The sequence below is a fragment of the Chaetura pelagica genome, unplaced genomic scaffold (genome assembly GCF_000747805.2).
Source record: "Chaetura pelagica isolate M959 unplaced genomic scaffold, ChaPel_1.0 scaffold420, whole genome shotgun sequence".
Taxonomy (NCBI): Eukaryota; Metazoa; Chordata; class Aves; order Apodiformes; family Apodidae; genus Chaetura; species Chaetura pelagica.
This window is the reverse complement of record NW_009951919.1, coordinates 1,647,968-1,670,346: the sequence shown is the minus strand read 5'-3', so window position 1 is coordinate 1,670,346 and position 22,379 is coordinate 1,647,968. Positions and strand designations below refer to the sequence as shown.

The following is a 22,379-nucleotide window of genomic DNA, read 5'->3' as shown; positions in this document are numbered from 1 at the left end:
GTAGATATTTTAAGCTCATCAGTACCTGTCCTAGTAGAAAGCTCTGAAACACACAGATTTCTGTGCAGTCATTTTGTCAGGAAGGTGTTTCATTGAATGGGAATGTTAAATCTCTTTAAGCAAGTTGGTTGTGTTTTATATTGATTGATACACACCTGGAAATCAGTATCATGTTTGGGCACTGTATAGTGCTCTCTCAGCCTGCTGGTTTTCTGCTGGGAGAAGTTACAGTGCAATGATGGTATCCATTCAGAGATGTGAAGAGTTCCTCCTCCTAACAAAAGTCACTTCAGATTAAGGTATAAATTTCAGCACCTTGCAGGGTACTCGCACAAAGCCCTGTCCATTTTTCAGGTCAGAACTTTAGGTGGTATTTAAATGAGACATAGGTTTTCTGCTCAGCCATATCTACAGGGTGAATTTCACCTTTACAGTGCCATAACCATTCAGTTACAGTTCTTGCTGCTCTCAGTGCTGAAGTGAAGATCTAGTGCAGTATTTTCTGTTGTCCAGGTGGCAGGAAATAATTTGAACTGTTATTGTCAATATTATTCTAATGTATCACAGCTATGTGTATAGTCATATAGTTATGCCTATAAATAATAATGAGTTTTATAAATTGAGAATCTCAAAAGTTTTCTCTACACTACTTCTTAGGGCTTTTTCCATATGTATTTTCCTTTATTATCATACAATGGTTTTAGGCATATTCTAAAATAAATGTAGTTTCAGTTCTCAAAAAGGAATATTAAACAAGTGGGCATACAGGAGAAAAGGAGAAGAAATAATTTTAAAGAAGAGTTGGATGATTTGTAGAGTTTTTTTGTGAGGAAGGTATATTTTCTGTAAAATATTTCTTTGACACTGAAATTGAGATAAACTCCTTTCCAATCCTTATTTCAAACCTGGTTCCATATGCCAACAGCATAAGAAATCTTTCTTAGGGTTTGAATTATTTAGCAGTTTCTGAGCTGAAAGCCCAGCAGCAAATCAACACCTAAGAAAAAGAAAAATGTAAGCAGGCAAAAAAAAGAGTATTTTTGTTGCTGTAAAAAATAATATTCTGATCACAAAGCTTAAAACTCAACAGATTCTGAAAAGTGATTAGTGCTTGGTGAATTTAGCTGTACTTTACAGACAATTACAATGCACTGCATGACAATGAGGGTTTTTTTTTGTCTTAACAAAGCTGCAGAATTCAAAGACAAGTTTGTGATTCTATTTCTGCTGCCAAGTCCTCTACTTCTAAACAAAAAGCAAAGATACTTTATATATTAATATATCTGAGATGAAGTCTGGATAATAATCATTGCTGTTATGGTGGAGCACTGTCACTGTCCGTGAAGTCAGTATAGACACTAGGCAAGAATATACTTGGAGAATGAAAATACATTTTCTCCTGATAGTGGTGCAGCATGACATCCAGCCCCCTTCATTCTGGGGGAATATGCCCATCCTGCTCTGCAACTCTCCATGCTGGAAGTGTCATTGTTTACTGGTCCTCATGCTGGCTGGACAGCTCTGAAAGGAACTGCTGCTGTGAGGAGCATCTCCCGATGTTCTGTGAGAACTGTCCTGTGAGGCTGCTCTGAACCCAGAAAGTGAGACATGCTTCCTTCCAGGTCTCCAAAATGTGCCAGGTTAGGGTGACTGGATAGTATGAGAGCATGTGAAATTCAGTGTACTGGAGGGAAATGGGAAACAAAGCCCTGTGGAAGAAATAATTTGGTGAGTGATGGGTGTTGAGTTACCCCTAGCAGAAAAAAAAATCTAGGACATCTTTGACAAAGACATCTCTTCTTCAGCAACCCTCAAGGAATGAATATAGAGTACCAGATACATTAAAAAGGAAACAAAGATTAATATGCAGAAAAATATCCCAGTGTTACAGAAACCTGCCATACTTCCTCCCTTCAAATACATTATTCTGTTGTTATCACTTCCTCACAAGACAGACAGACAGAATATGCTGAAACTAAACATAACATTTGGGCTTGAATCCCAGGACTAGTGGTGATGGCACTCAGGTGGGGGAAACTTTGCCTTCAGGTAAATATTTGCTACACATATAGAATACAAATTGATCTGACACACAGAAGAGTTTTCCATTTTTTCTCTGGAGAGGCTTGTTTGCAAGAGAATAATAATTTGGCCAGGCACTCTGACAGCTCCTGCCTTCTCCACTGAAAGTCCAATCCGAATTATGTAAAACAGAACCACAAGTCTCACAGGAGACTAATATCTTTGCATCAGGTTTAGGAAGATTTTTAAAGTTTAAGAGTGGGAACAGTAACAAACACATTCCCTGCAAGTGCTCCTGGACGTTATTGTACCTTTAGTATAATATTTATTAAATTATTGTTATATTTCTGTACATTTACATTGGGATTTCTGTGTGCCCACATGAAAATAACTTTTTAAATTGTCTTTGCAGACCTTTCACCACACCAGGATGGTGTGGATCTTGTTATGTTATCTGAACAATGTGCTCTTTCTTATCAGAAGTTGTAGACTGATACAAAATCATACAGCATTATCAGAAAACATTTAATAACAGGCATACTTCGAAAAACATTTTAGGAGAAAAATTTGAGATGCTGAATCCAAGGAATTTTTTATTCTGACATTTCTAACCTGCATTTGCTACTCTTTAGGACATAGTCTGTTGAGACTTTTATCTGATTTGAACTAAATATGTTAGGATCAAAAGATGAGTTTATCCACTTGTAGTCTGGTTATGTAAAATTGTAATGAAAAGACTTGTATGTTTTCTCAGGCATTTCTTTTTTTTCCTTCCCATTTAGGATGATTATTTCAGAAACTGGAATCCAAACAAGCCTTTTGATCAAGGTAAAGTTGGCACATATTCTGTGGTTGTCTTCTGCTATTTTGTGATATCTCCCTATAGTTGATGCCTTCCTCCATCTGTGCCATGCATTAGTGAAGAGCTACATTCCTACTTACATCTCACTCCCAATTTAGTCACAGCTTGAGGTGGTTTATGTGTAAGAGTTTGACTCATCTCTGTATTTTTCAGCCACATATCTTAATCCCCATCCTCTCCAGTTCATGTTCAATGGTTATATATACGCTTAGAAAGGTTCTCTGTAGCCATGAATTTCAGTCTAACATGCAATTTGAAAACAAGTATCTTCATATACATTTTCATAATAAGGTCTAAAATGTCATTACTGCTTTTCCTAACACTACAGGGGCTGATTCTATGAGGTCAGTTATAATGTATCAATTTTAGGACTGGTTTTCAAAATAAATGTGTCTTGGTTGTGTGCTGTTGATACAGATACAGATTCTGTAAATGAGGTTTTGTACTTTGTCTTGGTGATTTGTTAAGTTCTGACAATACTTCAACAGTTACCAGGCCAGCCACCCAAGGAAAAACCAGTTAAAGATACTCTATTTTTTGTGTCCAGGATAGCACTGGAAACACCAGACATGCCTGGAAAAAGAACTTGATATTTATTTAATTCAAAAGAGTTCTCAGGTAGCAACTCCATGCATTCCCTGCTTGGTGTTCATAGCTAGCAACCAGCTTCTCAGATAGGATGGTAAGAGTAGTTAATGCCAAATCCCAGACCTGAAGATGGTTGGAAACACTGTTACTATGTATGGGGAATTGTATTGGAGAGTTAACAGTAGAAAACACTGTATGCAAAGAAATCTCAGCAGTCCATCTGAAAGATGGATACAAAAGTAGTGCAAGCTAGTAGCATGCCATCATTTTGTCCTTAAAATCAGAATATTGTGTTTTAACCTTGCTGTTTGGTATATTTCCCACTCTGATGCTAAGAATCTCTAACGCTCCAAACAACAGCACCCTCCAAAAGTGTAATATGAAACCATGTGGCTCTTACATTTTGCTATTTCTGAAAGTCTCTAGAATGTATTTTTTTTTTTAGGACAAATGCTAAAAAATCCATTTTGCACAGCTTCTTGCAATCTGGTAGAACCAGTGATCAGCTGTTTGATTTGTGGACAACAACACCACATAGTATAAAGCACAGATCCGTTCACTTCTGTTTGACAGTTGCTCATTGTAATGTTCAGTGAAGCTCATCTAACTCTTGCTTGAGAACATATATGAGGTGAGGGTGTTTGAACTGTAAAATCACAGGTAGATGGTAGACTTTTTCCATTGCTTGGGGCATTTTTAGGATCCTGGATTTCTTTCACTAGCTATGGTTTGTTATTCAGCATGATGCCTTTAAATTGCAGAACAGCAGTGTCCTAGGATTTTATTCAAAATGTTATTCTATGAGTTTTGATCTACTGCTCTGAAACTTGTAGGGATGTCAAAATATGTTATCCTAAAGTCATTTAGAAAGGAATTATTGGATACACAGTAGCCACAATAGAAATGAATTTCAGCCATGTAGATCCATTGCACAGTCCTCCTCTCCTTCAGATCCTATGTTCAAATCAGTGTGATACTTCCTTTGCCCCTAAGAATGTGAAGTGGCTATTTAGATATCAAATTATTGTGACTTTACATTCAGAAAACTTATTCCTGCAAGCAAATGGATTAGGCAAATTACTGAGCGGGCAGGTAGCTTTTTATTTTGGTTTTTTTTTTAAAAAAATTTCATGGTGAAACAGTCACAGTGTGTTACCCAAAGGCAAGCAAGAAGTTGGAAATTCCATGGCCTTCTCCAGGTGTGACTTATCTCTAGGGTCACTGGGATGTAACCAGTGGATAATGGTTACAGAATAGTAGATTATATCAGTGTTACATAATTGCAGGAGATGCCCAAATCTTTAATTTAGTTACTAACTTTTTAATAACTGCTTAAAAAAGAAAGTCAAATTATGTTACAGAAAAACATTTTTATGCCTCTGGAAATCAAATACTGCAAAATTATACTTGTGAATCACATCAGAAATGAGGAAAAAGAGTGAATTGGTTAAGAAGGAGAAAGAAAGGCATGAACAAATGAATGAAGAGGTAACTAGATAAATGATGGAACAGTGGAGGAGACGAAACCATAACATGTTCTTTAGTTGCTTTCAATTGGAGCTTGGCAGTCATTTATTTTACAAACAGGAGTCATAAAAGTGACCAGCTTTGCTGGTCAGAGATTTGAATCTTCAAAACTACCAAAGTGTTTAGGAAGAAAATATATTGGAAGTCTTTGAAGGTGCTTTTGAAATTTTCATTTTACATCTATTCCTGTATTTCATTGCCAAACATGTTGCTTGCGTTGTCTGTAGGAAGCTCCCAGGAATATCACTGGGGGCTTACACATGTTAAAGCTGAAGAGTACAGATTCTCTGTCTTTATGGAAATGGAACTGCAGTGCCAAAGGAAAGGGGAAGATGATGTTTTTGTCAAGCCAGATACCACTGAGAAATTGTCAAAGGCATTTCAGGGATTTAGGATTACAAATCTTATTGATTTCAAATGGAGCTTATGATTCTACCACTTTCAGAGGCCTCATGACCCTCTGTCATCCCAAGACAAAAAACCAAAAAGGTAAATCATGGCAAAATATTGCAAAAAATATTTTGACCTGACATGCTTTAAAACTGTCTTGTTCATTGTGTTACTGAGATGTCTGACTCCAGGCAAAACCAAATTGTTTTAGACTCTAAAATCTCCCACGGATACCTTGAAGCGATACAACATTTGTACATCTGTTAAAGATTCCTGTCTCTTTACAAAGAGAAGGATCATTTCTCTTTCAGTGTAAAATTTCTCCCAGCCTATGGAGACTCTAGTCTGTCTTCAGAAGGCAGAGTGCAGATGAGGTGGAGCAGTCTGTGCATGATCCCCTTGCACAGGGATCTGTGCCCTCCTCTTGTCTCATTGAAATCTTACAAAGGGATTTTCTTTGGCCAATTGGTCTTTTTTTTTGATGAAGACATCACTATTTCTGGCTGGCTAGAATGACCAAAATAGCCATTCATACCTTTCTAAGGAGATTTTTTACACAAAAATCCAACTTAGAAAACTGTTGCTTAGTTTAGTTACATATATATGAAGCACGTGTGCCTTCAGGCACTGGGCCCCATGTTGTTACCCACAAAATGAAGAGAAATCACAGCATGTTGCTGCTTTGGCCCGTATGAATCAGAGGCTGACCAGACTAATCCTCATTTTATAGATACATATATGTATATAAATATATACATACTATACATGTGTATAGCATTTAAATAGGAAGTGCTGAGATGCAGGAAGGAATGCTTTTTTCTTTTTCAGGTGTTTTCCACCACAAGTTTAGTTTCTGTCATTTTCCATGCAGAGAACAAAGAATAGTCAGAAGGATTTGTCCTAGACCCTTTATGCAGTGCAGGCTGCAAGAAAACTGGTTAATCCATCTTTAGTCTTTACTTCTTCATCCTCCCTCCCCTGACGTTTTTGTCAATGTTGTTCCTTTCGGTATTTGGGTGTTTAAATGCCCTCTATGTTCTTGCATGTTTTTGGAGCTTCTTCTGTCTTTTTATTTTGTATTCTTTGGGGTCTTGCATGCAGAGAGCCTGTGCAGATCCCCCAGTAAGGAGCTCTATCTTGCTGCTGTGAACTCAATAGCAGCTCAGTGTTCTCACCACACAGTTGTTATTTTGAGATATCATCCCAAAGGCAAAATTTAACCTCACAGCACCAAGGTTCTTCTTACAGTGACTGAAGAGAAAAATCTTCTCCAGTGGGTGAATTAAAGTAGACAACTGCCTTTCTCCCTGGGTTGTAGAGGAAAGCTGAGTCTGTCATTGCTAAGCTAAAGCTAACTTGTGTTTATACTCTCTCTTTGGGACAAATTTAGAAGATTTTATTGTGTAAAATCTATTTCTCAATTCTAAATTGTGTTTGAATATTCTAATTGTGGTCTTTCTCTGGAAGCAAGACTGTAGAAGCACCATAAAGGTGCTGGGGAGGGCAGGATTAGAAGTAACTGAAGGTGTCTAGTACCTGCCAGAGAAGATCTTGCAAAGGGAGCTGGAGGGTTCAGTATGTTTAACAGCTTTACAAACCCGCCCAGAGTTTTTGAATATCAGCAGTTTGACTTACATGTTTTAAAGAAGACTCTGCCAGATCCAAGCAACTCTATATTCTTTCCTTAAAAGATAAAAGCTAAGGTGTTGTTGTTGTTTTTTTTTTCAGCAGATTTAATTAGTTAATTCTGCATTTACAAACAATGACAGTGTAACCAAGCTGTTTGCTTTCTGCCAGGAACACACAGAGAAATCTCTGCACATGTGGCTCAGGAAGAGAAATGCCTCATGTATAAAAAGCACACACAGTTTTCACTGAAACAACCCCCAGAGAATCCCTCAAGGTGTCTTTGCATAACACACCTTTTCAAGGGAAGTCAACCTGAATGGTTCAGCAAATGTTTTTAGTACTTGTGTGATGAAAATTTATTTTTAGCCTAACTACCAGCCCAGTCTTTTCTTCATCCTGAACCCAGGAGAAACCAACACAGAGGTGAGCATCTCACTGCCTGAGCCAAGCTAACGAGCCGTTTGGCCTCCACAAGGCAGGAGAGCATATAGCCTGAAAAATGATTGCTAGTTATTAATACTGAACTCAATTCTGCCACAGCTGCAGAAACCAGAAGGGGCAGGTTAGTCAGGATTTTAAAATATGAATCAAAGGGTTCACTTCTTTTTTTTTTTCTTTTTTCTTTTTTTTTCTGACAAGGTCATTTGAGAGTTCTTAAGGATCTTGACAGCAAACTTGCTGTACTTGCCTGGTCTTCTCCATCTACATAGGAGAAACAAAGGAAATAAAAAAAGGGAATCAGGGAAAAAGTTTAACATAAGATTCTCAAGTCAGAGATTTTTATATGGTATTTGAATGTATCTGATACTCTGCAACTACTCAGGTTTGTCAGAAAATTAACCATTAAGACTTTATATATATTATTATAAGTGAAAAGTGTTAATGAAAAAAGTTTAGTTTGTTGAGAATTTCTGCTAAAAGCCACCTCTTACTAGCTGTAGTAAATTCTTCTACAGTCAGAAAAATGGTACTTAGTTTTATGGCAAGCTCCACAAATAAAGAGTACAATTTTTTTTAGGTTTAAAGTTGCTGGAAACAGTTTGGAATGGTGTCCAATTTCCTTGCCATATGGCTTCCTTTAAGGCATCGTTTCCCATAGGAACTCCCGAAGCAATGGGATGCACTTCATATTGCAGATACATAAGCTCTGAACCCAGGAATGTTTAGACCATTGAGCTGCCATTATTATTAACAGCAAAGCTAATGTTAAGCATAAAAGAGCAGCATAAGAGTGGGGGGAGAAAGCCTGATCCTATTGTAGTACTGAACTATTTCCCAAATCTATGCATTAAACCATCCACTGAACCTGAGAATTGTCTGTTCAAGCTAGGTGCATGTTTCACCCTTCCCATTTTGATTGTAACACTGTTGGATGCTTGCAGTGGACTGAGCTGGCCCAAGTCTCCTATTCTGACCCTCCCTCCTGCACTGAGGCAAAGGGACTGTCTAGAAACATGGTACAGTTTTACCATGGCTGGTGACAGGAATCCTGAGTGTTCCAGGCTGCTCAACTTCTCTGGAAAAGAAGCTCCTGATTAGAGCTAGTCTGAACTTTCCCCTTGTCTTCCATTGTTTGTATGTATTTTCACTGGTTTTATTCCCAGTCCTCTTCCCCAATAACTGAGAAACCTGGACAGGAATACTACCTCTCAGGGCTTTCATTGGCTGCCCTGGGCTGACAGAATAAAAAGTACTCCAAACTCTCTCTTCCACTGCACCATGTGTAAACCTTCATCTACCTGCATTGGACCTGTCAGTGACTTGATTCTAATGTCAGGCACACTTGTGTGGACTCAACTATCAGTAATTACAGACATGAACTTTCTATCATTTCAGAGAATTTCTCTTGAGCAATAATGAACATCTGAACAACCAAAATACCCTCACTTTTGAAGAGATAACACTGCTTTTGAGTGCACTTCACCTTTCGCAGTCCAGCAGCCCCATGGAAGTGAGTTTGTCCAATTTAGAGCTTTCTGTCTAGAGAGGGATGTATTGGTATCCATGCTTCCTTTCCTTCTGCATGGAACCTGTGTTTTTCCAGTGTCTAACTGGCAAATCCAGACTCCAGAAATGGCTTCCGGCAGCTGTGCCTAAAATACACAGGCCTTCCAAAACAAAAAGGGTGATAATGAGAAGCCTGTGATGCAGCATGAAAATCATAGAACCTACAATTATTTTTTAACATGTAATTTTCAGTTAGCCCAGTTAAGATGTTCCTTCAGAAAAGCCTGAATAAATTCCTTTCAAGGAGTTGTTTAATACTGTACACATCTCTAGCCACAAATATATGTTAGTTTTATAATAAATGTTTTCTATTACTGTGCCTCAGATGGCAGATTTCAATTGAATAACTTATTTTGCAATTTATTTTTTTACTGTGGTTGAATTAGTTTGAGAGGCTTATTCACAGGACAACTGCATATGAATTATGTTTGTAAATCCTCAGTAAATCAGTACAATTTTAAAACATGCTAACCAAATCACCAGAAAACAGTAGCTGAGATGCAGCATATACAATATGTGATCTTCCATCAAGTGCATTTCAGGCACATATAGCTGCTTATATCCTCCAAGCAGATGTATGTGGTTGTTTTCATGTGCTAGAAGCATAATATGGAATTCCTTATAAGCTTGTAAGCAACCAATTTTGTCATCAAATATGACATCAGAAGTGACAGAGATGGGGACCCTGTTATGGGCTATGGCTGATGTGCTGTGAGCTGAGACAATGATTGATAGGTTGCTGATCTAGAATGTTATTAGCACTTGAGGAACACTTTTGTCAGTAATGGTGCTGGCTTTCTTTTAATATCTTTACTTCACTCACTGGGAAGCAGACATGATTCTAAAAGGGAAGTTCATCCTCCCCATGCTCAACCAGCTCCCAGTGAAGTAAATACATTTTTTGGAATATAACAGAGCCCAGCCCTGCTCTCATTGACCTCCCTTAATGAGCAAGGGTCTCTTCCTCTTTGCTTCACTTCAGTGTATAGGAGTTCATTTTTGGAAACCCACCTAAACTTTTAAAAATGAAGCTGGCTTGGAAAATATATGTTTGCAAAGCTTCCTTCCTTATTTACTACAAGACAGACCCCAGGGTATTGTTCAAACTACCTGCTTTGTTTTGTATTCTGATTTAACATAGTCAAACCAATCAGAGGCAAAGTCTCCAGCTTTGAAACATTATTTGACTTTAATATTGGCTGGCATAGCACTAGATTTATACTGCACAACAGAATGACTTTTAAATCACTAGCCAGTCAGAAGAGTCATTTGCACAGAATTTAAACTTGCTTACATGCTTGTGAGTTAAGAAGTGATTACTAAGTGTCATTTTATTGTAATTGAAAAACAAGGACTCCTGTAGAGAATAAAATTACAAGTCAGAGTGACAATGGTCATAAAAATGTACCGTGCAGTAGTTTCAGGAAGAAAATATAAAAATAGAGACATGTTATTTCAAAATCAGATTTCAGTAAATTGAGAATTAGTGAGGCTGAAATTCAAGGAAGAAAAATAAAGATAACTGGCATTTCCTCATTGTTGAGGGCAGAAGCACCAACTAGCCAAAATCTTGGCTAATGACAGGGCTTTTAGGGACTTCAATGGTGAGAAATTAAGTAAAGAAAGTGCAGCGAGGCTGAACTCTTGGAGTGCAAATGATGCCCCCAAACTCAGAAAGCCAAGTACAAAATGAGATGCTTACAAAAGGATTTAAGAATTATGGTGTTTTACAAGTGTTTTAGAAGGAAGAGAAAAATGAAGGAAACTGATGGCTCAATGCTCAGTGGAAATGCTAAAATCAAGGCATTGCTGAGAAAGCCAAAGTGTTGTTACCTGTCTTGGCTTTGGCTTTCAATTTAAAGGTCAGCTGTGCCCAGGTGGCTATGGAATTAATATCTGCAGCTGAAGTGTAAGATTCTGGATTAGGGAAGGAATAGGTTTGAGTAAACTAGATGTTTGCAAATCAGCTGAAATTGATCTAAGGTTTAAATGAATTTGCTGATGTAATTTTAGAGATACTAGTAGTTATTACTGAGACTTTCTGAAATTGTAGAAGGCTGGGAAAGGACAAGGAGCCTGCTTTTTTTAAAAGTTAGAGAAAGAAATAAAATTGGAAATTCTATCCTGTGACTTGAAGCTGAAATCCTGTGGAAAAAAAATAAATAAATTACTGGAATAAATATAAAAAAAAAATAAATGTTAGCATCAAGATAAGAGGTTGAATAAAGCTGGTGTGCACATCAAACTAAACCGATTGTATTCTGTGACACTTACAAGCCTTGAAACTCAGGGATAAGTTTGCAGTGTCACATATCTTGACTTTGGCTCTTGACATTGGCTTCCAATGTTGTCTTATTAGCAAGTTAAAAAAAAATATATATTGTCTAAAAGAAATAATTATAATGTGGATACAAAATCAGTTAGAAAACTACATTCTGGTAGTAGCTGCCTATGGTTCAATGTCAGGCCACAAAAATCTGTTTTGTGTCCAGTATTATTCACCATTTTCATTAAATTGTAGATATTGAAATCAGTATGGTCATGAAATGTAACACAGCAACAAAATTCACAGTTGCCTGAGGAAATTTAAGAAATTATCTGAGACAAAGTTCAGTCTGGGTGGATGCAGAGTTCTTAGGTAAGAATAATCCTCTGCACAGAACAGGATGAAAAACAATTGGATAGTAATAAATTCAGAGAAAAGGGTAGGGGATTACAATGGATTACAAATAGACCGTGAGTCACCAATGTCATTCTGTTGCAAAAAAAGGCAAATGTTGTCCTGGCATAGTGTAACTATGAGTAATCCTTAGGCTCTGGTCAGCACCAGTGAGACCTTGGCTGGAATATGTTGTCCAGATTTGAGTACCAGGCTTCTGGAATAGCATGGATCAACTGGCAAGTACCCAGAGAAAAGTAACAGATATGATCAGAGTTGCAGAAAAAATACTCTGCAAAGAAAGACTAAAGGAGAGGGACCCTTTTTTTTCTGTGGAGAGAAAAAACCCAAAACAACAATATAAAACCAAAACAATGAACAAGTCCTATTCTGAAATACAGAAAATTAACTGCAAAGTGGAAGGATTGTTTTCTGTCCATCGTGGATAAGAGGGGAAATATGTTTATGTTGCAGCAAAGAAGATATATTTTAGCCTTTGGAATGACAAAGCATTGGGAAAGGTATTTTCAAGAGGATGTGGAGTCTCTGTCTTTAAAGATGTTCTGAAACATGATAGATAAATGTCTTGCAGATAATTTCACACTGATAACTAACCTAGCTATGGAGAAGGGAAATGGAATAAGCACCCTTCCCAAAACTGCCATTCTAGTGCTGTGATTCTGCAAGTGTATTTGGATTAATGGAAACCAGGTAATTCCATTGAAAGCACATCAGAACTGCTGAAGGAGGTATTTCTTAAAATAGATTAACAACCAAAGCACAGAAGGGAAAACAAATGCATACATATTCTTGACAGACGTGTTGGCACCACCTGAAAAAATACAGGTTCTCGTTTGATGGGAGCAATGTATGAAACTTCAAAGCAGCCCATTTTCTCTGACTGCATCTCCCTTTCTCGCTTGCTTTCTAATATAGTCAGGAGGACTTTCTATGGATGTTTCAGCACTTGGGTATTAGTATTTGGTTTTTGGTTGGTTTTGTGTTGTGTTTTGGTTTTTTTTTTTGTCTGTTTATTTTTGTCTAAGCAGGAATAAAGGTCATGATCTAACCCTAAGGTTTAAGATTTGGATGAAAACAATTTAATTATTCTCATGTAATTAATTTGATAAAACACAGTGATGTGTGTGCATTTAGGAAATAAAGCTCTATGATCTAAAAACCAAAGTGCCCAGGTCATCAAAACCCTAATAGGATCATGGCTATTTTTCCTCCTGTTCTTTTTGATTCAGATTAAAGATATTTGCATAATATTTCTGCTCCAATCAAGTTACTTGTATTCAAGTTTACAGTCCTTGGTCATTTGGAAAGGATCTTTAAACTGGAAAATGATGCTAGGCAGTGCACAGCAAGGTGAATAAAACAAGTTTTCACCTGTATTCTGGTGATGTTCTGCACTAAAAAGTTCCCTAAGTATACTATGTCAAAAAATAGTGTCAGTTTGGTAAGGATTGTTTAGTCATTTAATCATGTTCTGTCTTTTCTCCTGGTGTCCCCTGGTTGCAATATATCAATGGACCTTTTGTCTCTGTTGTCAGTTGTTGCCCAACAGCTTTCTTTAAAGGTCTTGTCAACTCTATGTACATTGTCTTTAAAGTGCAGGGACTATATCTGAAGCTATATCTGAAGACCAGAATTTTAGTTCTGCTGTCCTTCATGAAACCTGGGTTTGAGGATTAGATCTGTTTTACCTAGGGAAGATTAGTAAACAGCATTGTCATCTTACATGTGTGTCCTCCCAGTGCCTCCTTAGCTGTACAAGAGGGACACATGGAGATGAAGTGCTGCCCCAGAATCTGGAACCATCAAGTTCACTTTAACCATAAAGGAAGACAGTAGAATTAAATCTGCAGCATGAGTGGGTTCTGTTCCTGGGATAGCTTTAATTTATAAACTGAGTGATTAATTCACTTAGTCCCTCACGTGCCACTTTGTCCTTAACGACAGAGAAACTGAACTCTGTGATAAATGGATGTAGAGATAAGCAGTCCTAGGGATCATTGCACATTACAGTGAACTTTAGAGCATTATTGTAATTATTTTAATGTGATACATCAGTGTGTTCATGGAGTTTCTCCTTTCTTTTAATTGCTGAGGGTCAAAAAAAAATGGAAAATGCCTGTAATCATCTGTAAATGCAAATGCTATGAATGCTGCAGCATCTGAGCCTGTTTCTCTCTTCAATGAGGACCTTTGTAATGATCTTTTGAATTTAAAACCAAGAAAATAAAAGTTGCTGACACAAGCTGCAGAAGTCTGCAAACTGGGAAAGGGAAGAACACCTTCTTCTCATAGTGTTAAATACAGACATACAAAAAAAGTGTGTCTACTTCTCTCTAAGTGGACCATAAAGGTACCTAAGGAATCAGTGTTGGCTGAGAAAAGGTAACCATGAGTTTTTAATTCTGTTCTGAATTCTAGCACTTTTTTTTTTCTTTTTACCATTTTAGTAAATTCACTCTAACCCATAGGATCTCTTTATCCTTAAAATCCAGATTGTATTTAGCTATCTCAAAGGAGATAATAATTAACTTCTATGAGTAACATTTCCATCTTTGATTTTATCAGTCATCACCACCTTGGATCCTTGACATTAATAGCAGATCTGCAAAATGTCCTTTCTGCTGCAGTTGCCAAGGCATTTCTTTCTTTCCCTCCCTCCCGTTTTTTCTAGAATTTGCCTGACATCCATGTGGAACAAGAGGAAATGATGATCATCTGCAGTATGCCCTTAGAAAGGCACTGGATTTTTATCTAGTTTTTCAAGTTGCTGTGCCCTTTTAAAATGTAAGCTTCTCAGCACCCTTTGTCTGGGGTGAATAGCAACAGAGAATATCCAGCTGAAAGCCATTTATTTATACAGCCAAAAGCCAAATGCTCTTATTCATCCTCCAGCTTGTCTTTCTTAACCTTCTGTCTTCCACAGTTCCTTACTTCAATAAGCTCAAGTTACTTCGATAGTCTTGAGTGTTTACAAAACCTGTGCTTAATTATGTGAGGGTTTTCTTAAATCATGGGAGATTGTCAGATTGCTGATCTTCAGGTCTGGTCCTTCTGAATGCACTGTGTACCAAGGGGAAGAGTGCTGCTTCTAACCCTTCAAATAGCACACTGGGATGAGTGTCAGCTAAAATCTGACCTTGATGCTAGATACAGAAAACTTCTTAGCAACCACATATTTTTGTTCTTTTGGTTATTTTGTTTTTCTATTTTTATTTTTATTTTCCTGTTGTTTGTTTGTTTGTTGTGTTTTGTTTTCTTGCTAGCATGGTAAGAAAACATTCTCTGTGTCTGAATGTCCACTTGGGCTGACAACTTTCACACAGATCAAGCCATTTGAAATATCCAAATAAACCCATAAAAAGCCACATGTAAGTAAACCCATGAAAAGCACAAGTGTCTCTGAAAAATACCAGGAAGATCTTAACAAAATTATATGTCACAGCATCAGAAACATGCATATATTGGTCTTGATAATTTAGATCACAAAGATGACGAGTTGTTACTTTTCATCTTTAGATACTTCCTCAAGAGAACTTCTATATTTGCCATTGTTATGTGCCAATCTAGGCTCTACTTGGCTCTTTTCACTCTAAATTGCTAAACTTTCCTTCTGGCTTCGTCATTCTTTTGTTGCAAGTGACTTGATATTTATGCAAACATTTTTCATTTCCTTTATGTTTCTCCTTCTGAGCTGTATTTTCATAAAGTGGCACGTCTAGTGTATTTTCCTACACCGAACTGTGCCAATAACATTTTTCCAATGCCTATAAATAAATTACCTGTACTGTGGCTTGAAAGAGAAATTGCTATCAGCTGGTGTTCCACTACCTACAAGACATTTTATCTCCTTTCAGTTTCTATTACTTTGCTTTCCCTTGCCTTTGTATAGGAAGTTGTATCCCCTGTTATTCTCTCTTGGTGCATTTGTGTGTAGCATGCTTGATGTATGGAACCATTGTAAACACCTAGTGCAGATAGCTCAGCTCTTGAAATTGCATCGGAGATGAACTTTTTGACAGATGGAGCTGTTGGTATGATTTGGAAATAGGCCTGTTTGTATCAGTCAATCAGCTACTTCATTTTTCAAAATTGAAAAAAAAAATATTAAGGTTTTGAGATGAAAGAAGAGAGAGGCCAACTCTCTAGTGGGTGCAGAGAGGGAGCAAGAGGAGGAATGCAGCTGAGAGCGATATATGCTGTTTTTATAATGATGCAGCAAATAAATTCCTTTTCACTGGCTGCACTTTTAAACAGGACATAGATGCCTAACTTATCTATGCAGTTATCTGAAAGCCAGGTGTCTTGCCTGAGCTAATTCTCTACTTTGTCTATTTAGCAGACACTGAAATAAGGGTTTCAGATTAGGTAATAGACTGGATGACATGTTGAGGTCTGGGTAAGACTAAGTAACCTTTAGAAGGCTAAAGTTTGATGGAACCAGGCACTGCACAGATCCTGGTAGGAAAAGCAAGATACATACAGGAACCTGTTCAAGACACTGTGATCTCCACATCCCCAGAGAAGAAGAAGCCAAAAGCACAATGGTTACTAAATCCGTGAGGATCCTGTCCTGATTTTGAAGATTGAGTGAATTTTATGACTGAAACTACCTCTGTGTTTTGTGGAAGAGATGGTGCAATTCAGAAGAGAAGTGCAGTTTTGTGGAAGAGATGGTGCAATTCAGAAGAGGAGAAGTGCAAGTTACTAGTGTGATTCATTACATGACTTTCCTGTTCCACAGGAGAGATGCTGTGGTTCAGAAGAGTCAGGTGGATCAGCATAGTGGTACCAACCATGTTGTGCATAGTCCTGGTGCAAGGTCCTCGATTACTTTAAATTTCTTGCATTCTCCTTTCTTCTGGCTTCCCTCCATTGTCTCTTCCCTCTGAGTATCCCCAAAAATTCTTTAGTACCCTTAGGTATAGGATTGGATAGACAGCACTTCCTTGGTGACTGGTCCACTTTCTTTGACTTTGCTCTTGCCATTGATGGTGTTCACAGTGTGCTGGTTCAGGCCACTTCTGAGGAAATGTGTGACATGAAATAACTGTGACAGGTGTCTCTTACCAACAGGATTCTCCCAGAACACACCCCTCTAAGCATTTGTATCATCCTTGTGAAAGCCAGACTATTTGAAGATTACTCAGCTAAGAATATGGCAAAGCACCATATAGTCAGTGAGAAAAAGGTGTTCCAGAGTGAAGGCTGCAGGAGCTAGAAATTTATGATATTGTTACTTTTACTGTTTTCCTTTGAGTAGGGAAGGGATGAGGAAGAGAGAGCTGAGAGAAGTGAAAGTGAAGTGTGCAGTAGATGATGTTTGGGTCTTTGAAAAAGAATCAGTTTAATAACAGATTGTCTGTGTGACAGTCCTTTGGCATATGGCATAGCTAACTTTTACCTGACCATTACTATGCTGTCTGTTTTGTCAATCTAGCTAAGGGTCCTGTGCTTGCTTTTCTGAAAGAACTGAAATTCTGTGATCTCCATGCAGCTTTTAAATTAGGAATTATTGTTTTGAATTAAAATACTGAAGGAAGACTCACCAGGCCTCAAGATATAAAGTTTTTATCTCAGTTTTAATTAATATTCAGCAAAAGAAGGGATGGGGTTTCAGGTGGTTGCTGGAGTAAGGTAATACAAGGTGGAAATGTTGCTTCCTATGGGGTGGAGAGGCCAAGAAAGGAAGATTTAAAGGTATGTCTGGAGCACAGGTCTTTTATATGAGAACACTGATATTAATTTTTGAGATGTCTGCATTAAGTTCTATTTGGGTATCTGGCCGTGTATTTCTCAAGTGCATTGGCACAGTGAGATGTTTCAAAAGGAAATTATTAAAAATTTAAGTCTGAAATATTCATAAGCAGGCTTTTTTTTAAGGCACTGAATAATTATAGAGGCCATTCTCCTATGCAGACAGTTTCCTCAATGATAAGAACATAGTTGGAAAAATTAATTTTCAACATGCTGACTAAATAAAAAAGTTCATTAAAATCTTTGTATGGTCTGTAGTAAGGAGCTAATAACAATGTTTTGTAGCATATTTCAATTATGGTAGATGTGAATTAACAAGTATTTTAATAAAAATTAGTTGTAGCATTTATTTTCCATTGAGTGGTGTGAATTTACATGATGTGTCTGAGACATAAAAAGCCTAGGGTGTGGATATGTGTGGTGAATGGAATTTATTTTAACTAATTATAATTGCCCTATCTTGACTATTAAAGTTGGGCATTAACTCTGAATTCATTAATTTCTTTACATCCTTTTTTTCTTTGGGGAGAGAGGAAGAAGTAATAAAAATTCCTTTAAGCTTCTAAAGCTGGAAAACATGTATGACAAATAGATTTAATACGGATTACTGAGGTAGAACACAAAGGCAGAGCTATATCAGTGTCAAATTCTGCCCTCAGTTATGTGCGGGCTCCTTGGTGAAGTTGCAGTGATTTAAGTTTAGTTTAGGCCTGCATTACTTGGATGAAAAATGCATGCTTTGGGGGTATTTCTCTTTTTCAATCATTCTGATGTAAACCTGGCTACTGGTATCATGTGCATATATATAGGCATTGTGTATTTTGAGAATTGCTGAATTAATTAGGGCCAGATTAGTTTCTCCTTTTTCAAATCAAGGTGGATTGCTTGTCTTGGCCAGTGGATTAAGCCCGTTTTCCCCCTGGGAAGATGCAAAAGCTGTGTTGATAATGTTGGTAGAAATATTTAAAACTTTTGAGGGATTAGGAAGCCATTTTCTCATCTCTTGTCCTCCCTTCACACAATAGCCACAACAGTGCCTCAGATCTCCTCATCTTCTCTGCTGGAGATGATCTTCTGAGCAGTTACCAGAACTCTGGTAGCCTTGTCTCTCTCATATGTGTGTGGGTATATTTATTTTAGCAGAAGTGGGCTAAGCTGGGAATGATAAGATGGTGTCTGAGGTATCTGGCCTCATTCTTCAAATATTTATAAACTTTAAGAGCATGTTTTTTGAAAGAAGTTTCAAAGAGAATAAAGCACATGAAGCAGGAGGATTGTGCATGTTCCTATTTTGTAGTTTTGCCATTCAGTGCTTTTTCCTAGGGGATGGCTTCATAGCAGAGACTGAGAAAATATCAATAGTCCAACCATTGAAAAATGAGCACGTGACCAGATCTCTGACTTCCAGTTTTCTAGTAAATATGTCATAAAGAAAGAACCTACAGAACCAGAGGTAGTGATGAGCTTAGGATGATCCCAAGGTTTGACAGTCATAGCTCAGCTCTTTGGAAAGCTGTCTGGTGCTGTTATGTGCTGCCTCCTTCTACTGAAGCAATTTCACACCTCATCTGCTAGAGATGAAAATGACAGGGAACGAACTATAAATCCAGCAAAATCTTAGTTTAGTAGATATGTCATCCTATCAGAACATCTTCACATAAATAATTAGTTCATCACTTCCTCAGTCTCCTAAACTTGCAAAGCTTTGGAAATGACATGGGATGAGGTTATCTCAAGACATTCTCAGGGAGCTAACTAATCCACCCCTTCCCACAGGGCAGCATCAGCCAGATCTGCATCATTCCTGACAGTAATTCAACACTCCATGGTCTCCCCAGTGATTTGTCCTGATACTCTCCCCTGGCACTCTTATCCATTAGATTTTGTATCCTGAATTTTCCTTTTTGCAGTTTTTTTGCTTGTTCATCTGAACCCCAGATCTGTTAGCTCTTCCACACAGATCCATTACCAGCCTTATGAGCCTCTTCAACTGATCAAAATGGGACATCTCAAATTCTTGACAGCAGATACCAAGAAACCAAGCATTTAGGAAGTAGAAGATCATCTTCTGTATAGAATGGGACTCTTGTGCACATGTCTGAGAGTTTCTGGGGGTGTGTGGAACAATCTGTGCCTGTGGGCACTGAGGTGAATGTATTTGGTGCTGGTTTTGCAAACAGGCAGGATCAGAGTAGCAACAATGATTTGCAGTGGAATTTCAAATGGCACTTTTACATTCTGTTCTTTCCAGTTAAGCTAGATAGTTTGAAAGAGATTCTTGTCATATCCTCCTCAGATATCAAAGTGGTAACAGTTTCTATCATGAAGAGTTGCAGAGGTGTTTTCCAGGGACCACACCAGATGCTTTATGGCTCCTGGTTCCTTATTTCCAGGGCATATGGACATTGGAGGACGTGTGTGTTAAGATCTTAATTATACAGTCCAGTGCACATGCAACTGGGACTGTAACAAATTTAGGATATTATCAGGGGAGACAAATTAAATCTATATCATTCCTCTTCCCACTTTTTTTACCCCGTATTTCATGCACTGTGTCATGGGTCTGAAGAGGGTAGTAAACTCTTCCTTTCCCTTGGACTTGCTGGTCTGTGATTCCAAAACCAACAGTTCTGACTGTAAGCATGGGAATGTACTGTTCATTGGTCATCTCTCCTTGATAATTCCACCTTTTTTTGAGCACTTTGAGTGACTTTAATAACTTGCAGAGAACTGAGGTATGATTTAATGTGTTCACCCTGTTAAAAAGCCCCAGGCACAAAATCTGGGAAGGTTTTCCTAAACTAGACTACTAATTACCAGACATGTGAAGAATATCAGTCTAATAGAACGAACAGGCCAGCAGCACATTTTTGTTGTTGTATAGTATTGTTTATGTTTTATCTGACTGGTTCTGGACATACCCATTCATGTTCTTGTCCTGTACACACATTTGAACAAACATGTTTGATCTTTCATCTGCATAATTTATTTTGCATGTAAAATTAAGCAGAATTTGAGCATAATTTCCTGCATTTAGGATTTTTCCTTGGATTGTACCTTCCATGAATAAAGCAACCCAGTATTTGTATTCCTTGTGCTCTTCATTTGAGTCTCTGGTTTTCAGTTTGGAGAAAATATGTTTCCATATTGTTTGAAATAATTTCAGCTTCATTGTTTTCACCTAGTTAAATAATAACTTAATCCATGCTGAGAACCAACAGATTCATTTTTTGGTAATATTTTTATTAGTCAATGCCCACAGTATGTTATGATAGTGCAGATAATGTGTGACTGATCAGTTTATCAAATGATAGTTATTACTGGACCATTAATTCTGGCCACACAAATGATTAAAATTACAGATTTTTACATCTAGGGCCAGTGATATAGTTTTTTAATAATATGGATTTAGGAGATATTTATGTAAGCAGAATATTGAATAAGCATTACCATCAGTGCATTAAATTATGGCATTTTATTAGAGAAGAATTCCTTTAGAATATGACAGTAGATATAGATGGGGGGGAAGCATGAGAACTACCAGGAAGCATTTAGCATCTTTAAATTACATTTTGAACTTTAAGGTATTGTGCATGCCCCAAATAATTTGTTTTGCCTGCAGGATATCACTCCTGGAAGATTTATGTGTGTTCAGTGTGCACACCTCTCTCCCTGAATCACTAGATGCTAGTGATGATTTAGCTGATGTGCTTTGATTTGTGCAGTCTGAGATGGTGTGGTCTCTGGAATCCAATTAAACAAAAGAAAGGAAGACAAAAAATCTTTGCTGTATGGAGGGCTGACTTTTTTGAGTTACAAACAAGTGACTCATTGGTGTGATGAAAAAGATCTCTGTTCCTTAAACCTCACTGAGCAGCAATACTGTGACTGAAATTTCTGTGCCAAGTCACTCTTGGCTGCAGAGTCCAGCTGGGCTCCTGATGGCAGAGCTAAGTACACTCCAGCAGAAGACAGGCTGTGCAGGTAATGCCAACCTTCCCTGTGCCTTTCCTCTCTTCCACAGAATTTCCTCTCAGTAATTAGCACAAAGGTACAACTGCACAGCAATTAGACTTACTTGGCATCAAAAGCTGCCTATAAACTAGACGTCATAGAGTGAGCACAGTTTCCATTTTCCTTAGGAAACCCACATTCAAAAAAAAAAAAAAAGGTAAAAAAAAGTGTTGAGTACAGCACCTTACAGCTTCTGCCTCTTGCACACTAGTTTTGTCTATATTAATTTTACTCCATTTGTTTGTGACACTTCTCTTACTTCAGCTCCAGTGTTTATCCTGAATTTAGCAATTGTGTGACACTGGTTTGGTTTTCTTCTGTGCAGTTTTCATATCACTGGAAATTCATGAAGTCCAGATACTTTTGAACCTTATGGTGAAGAGTAGTTTGTGTGAACCACTTCAGAAGCAAAAAGCTGCTGTTGAATCTCAAAACTTTCTAAAGCACATTGATTTTATTTATTTAATTTTTTTTAGTCTGGTGTTTGGCTTCATTTTTTCAGAATTTTGGTTGCATCTTCTGATGTCTTATTTCTGGCTTCTGTGAACTTTTCTCTCTGCCTTTTATATCTCTTCTTTTATTCTACTAACTTTTACTCTCTCCATTCCAACTATTACTACCTGTTTTCTTACTGCATCAGTTTGGATTGCTCTCACTCATGTGGAAATGCTGATGTGCTCCACATCAGCTGGGCCAGTTGCTCCCATTAATGTTTTGACAGTGTGTTTTTGTAGGAGCAGGGATGTGATCAGACAGATCAAATTGTGAGCATGACAGCTGATGTTTTCTAACATTTAAAGTCATCAGAGTAAAAGGAGAAAGATAAGCCTGCAGAGGAGCAAGATGCTTTCGTGGCTGTAGGACACCTGGGAATGATGAATGAAAGGCTTGCTGTCAAACATATCA

The 22,379-nt window shown here is 37.7% G+C and overlaps 1 protein-coding gene across 1 annotated transcript in view; it reads left to right on the top strand.

Annotated features, from left to right (window-relative positions):
• The window catches only part of SPOCK1 (sparc/osteonectin, cwcv and kazal-like domains proteoglycan (testican) 1), a 275,614-nt gene that overhangs the window by 84,298 nt on the left and 168,937 nt on the right, over positions 1 to 22,379 (top strand). Inside the window, exon 3 of the mRNA XM_009995313.1 lies at positions 2,805 to 2,850. Within this exon, the coding sequence (XP_009993615.1) occupies positions 2,805 to 2,850 (46 nt within the window). The remainder of the gene's footprint in view (positions 1 to 2,804; positions 2,851 to 22,379) is intronic.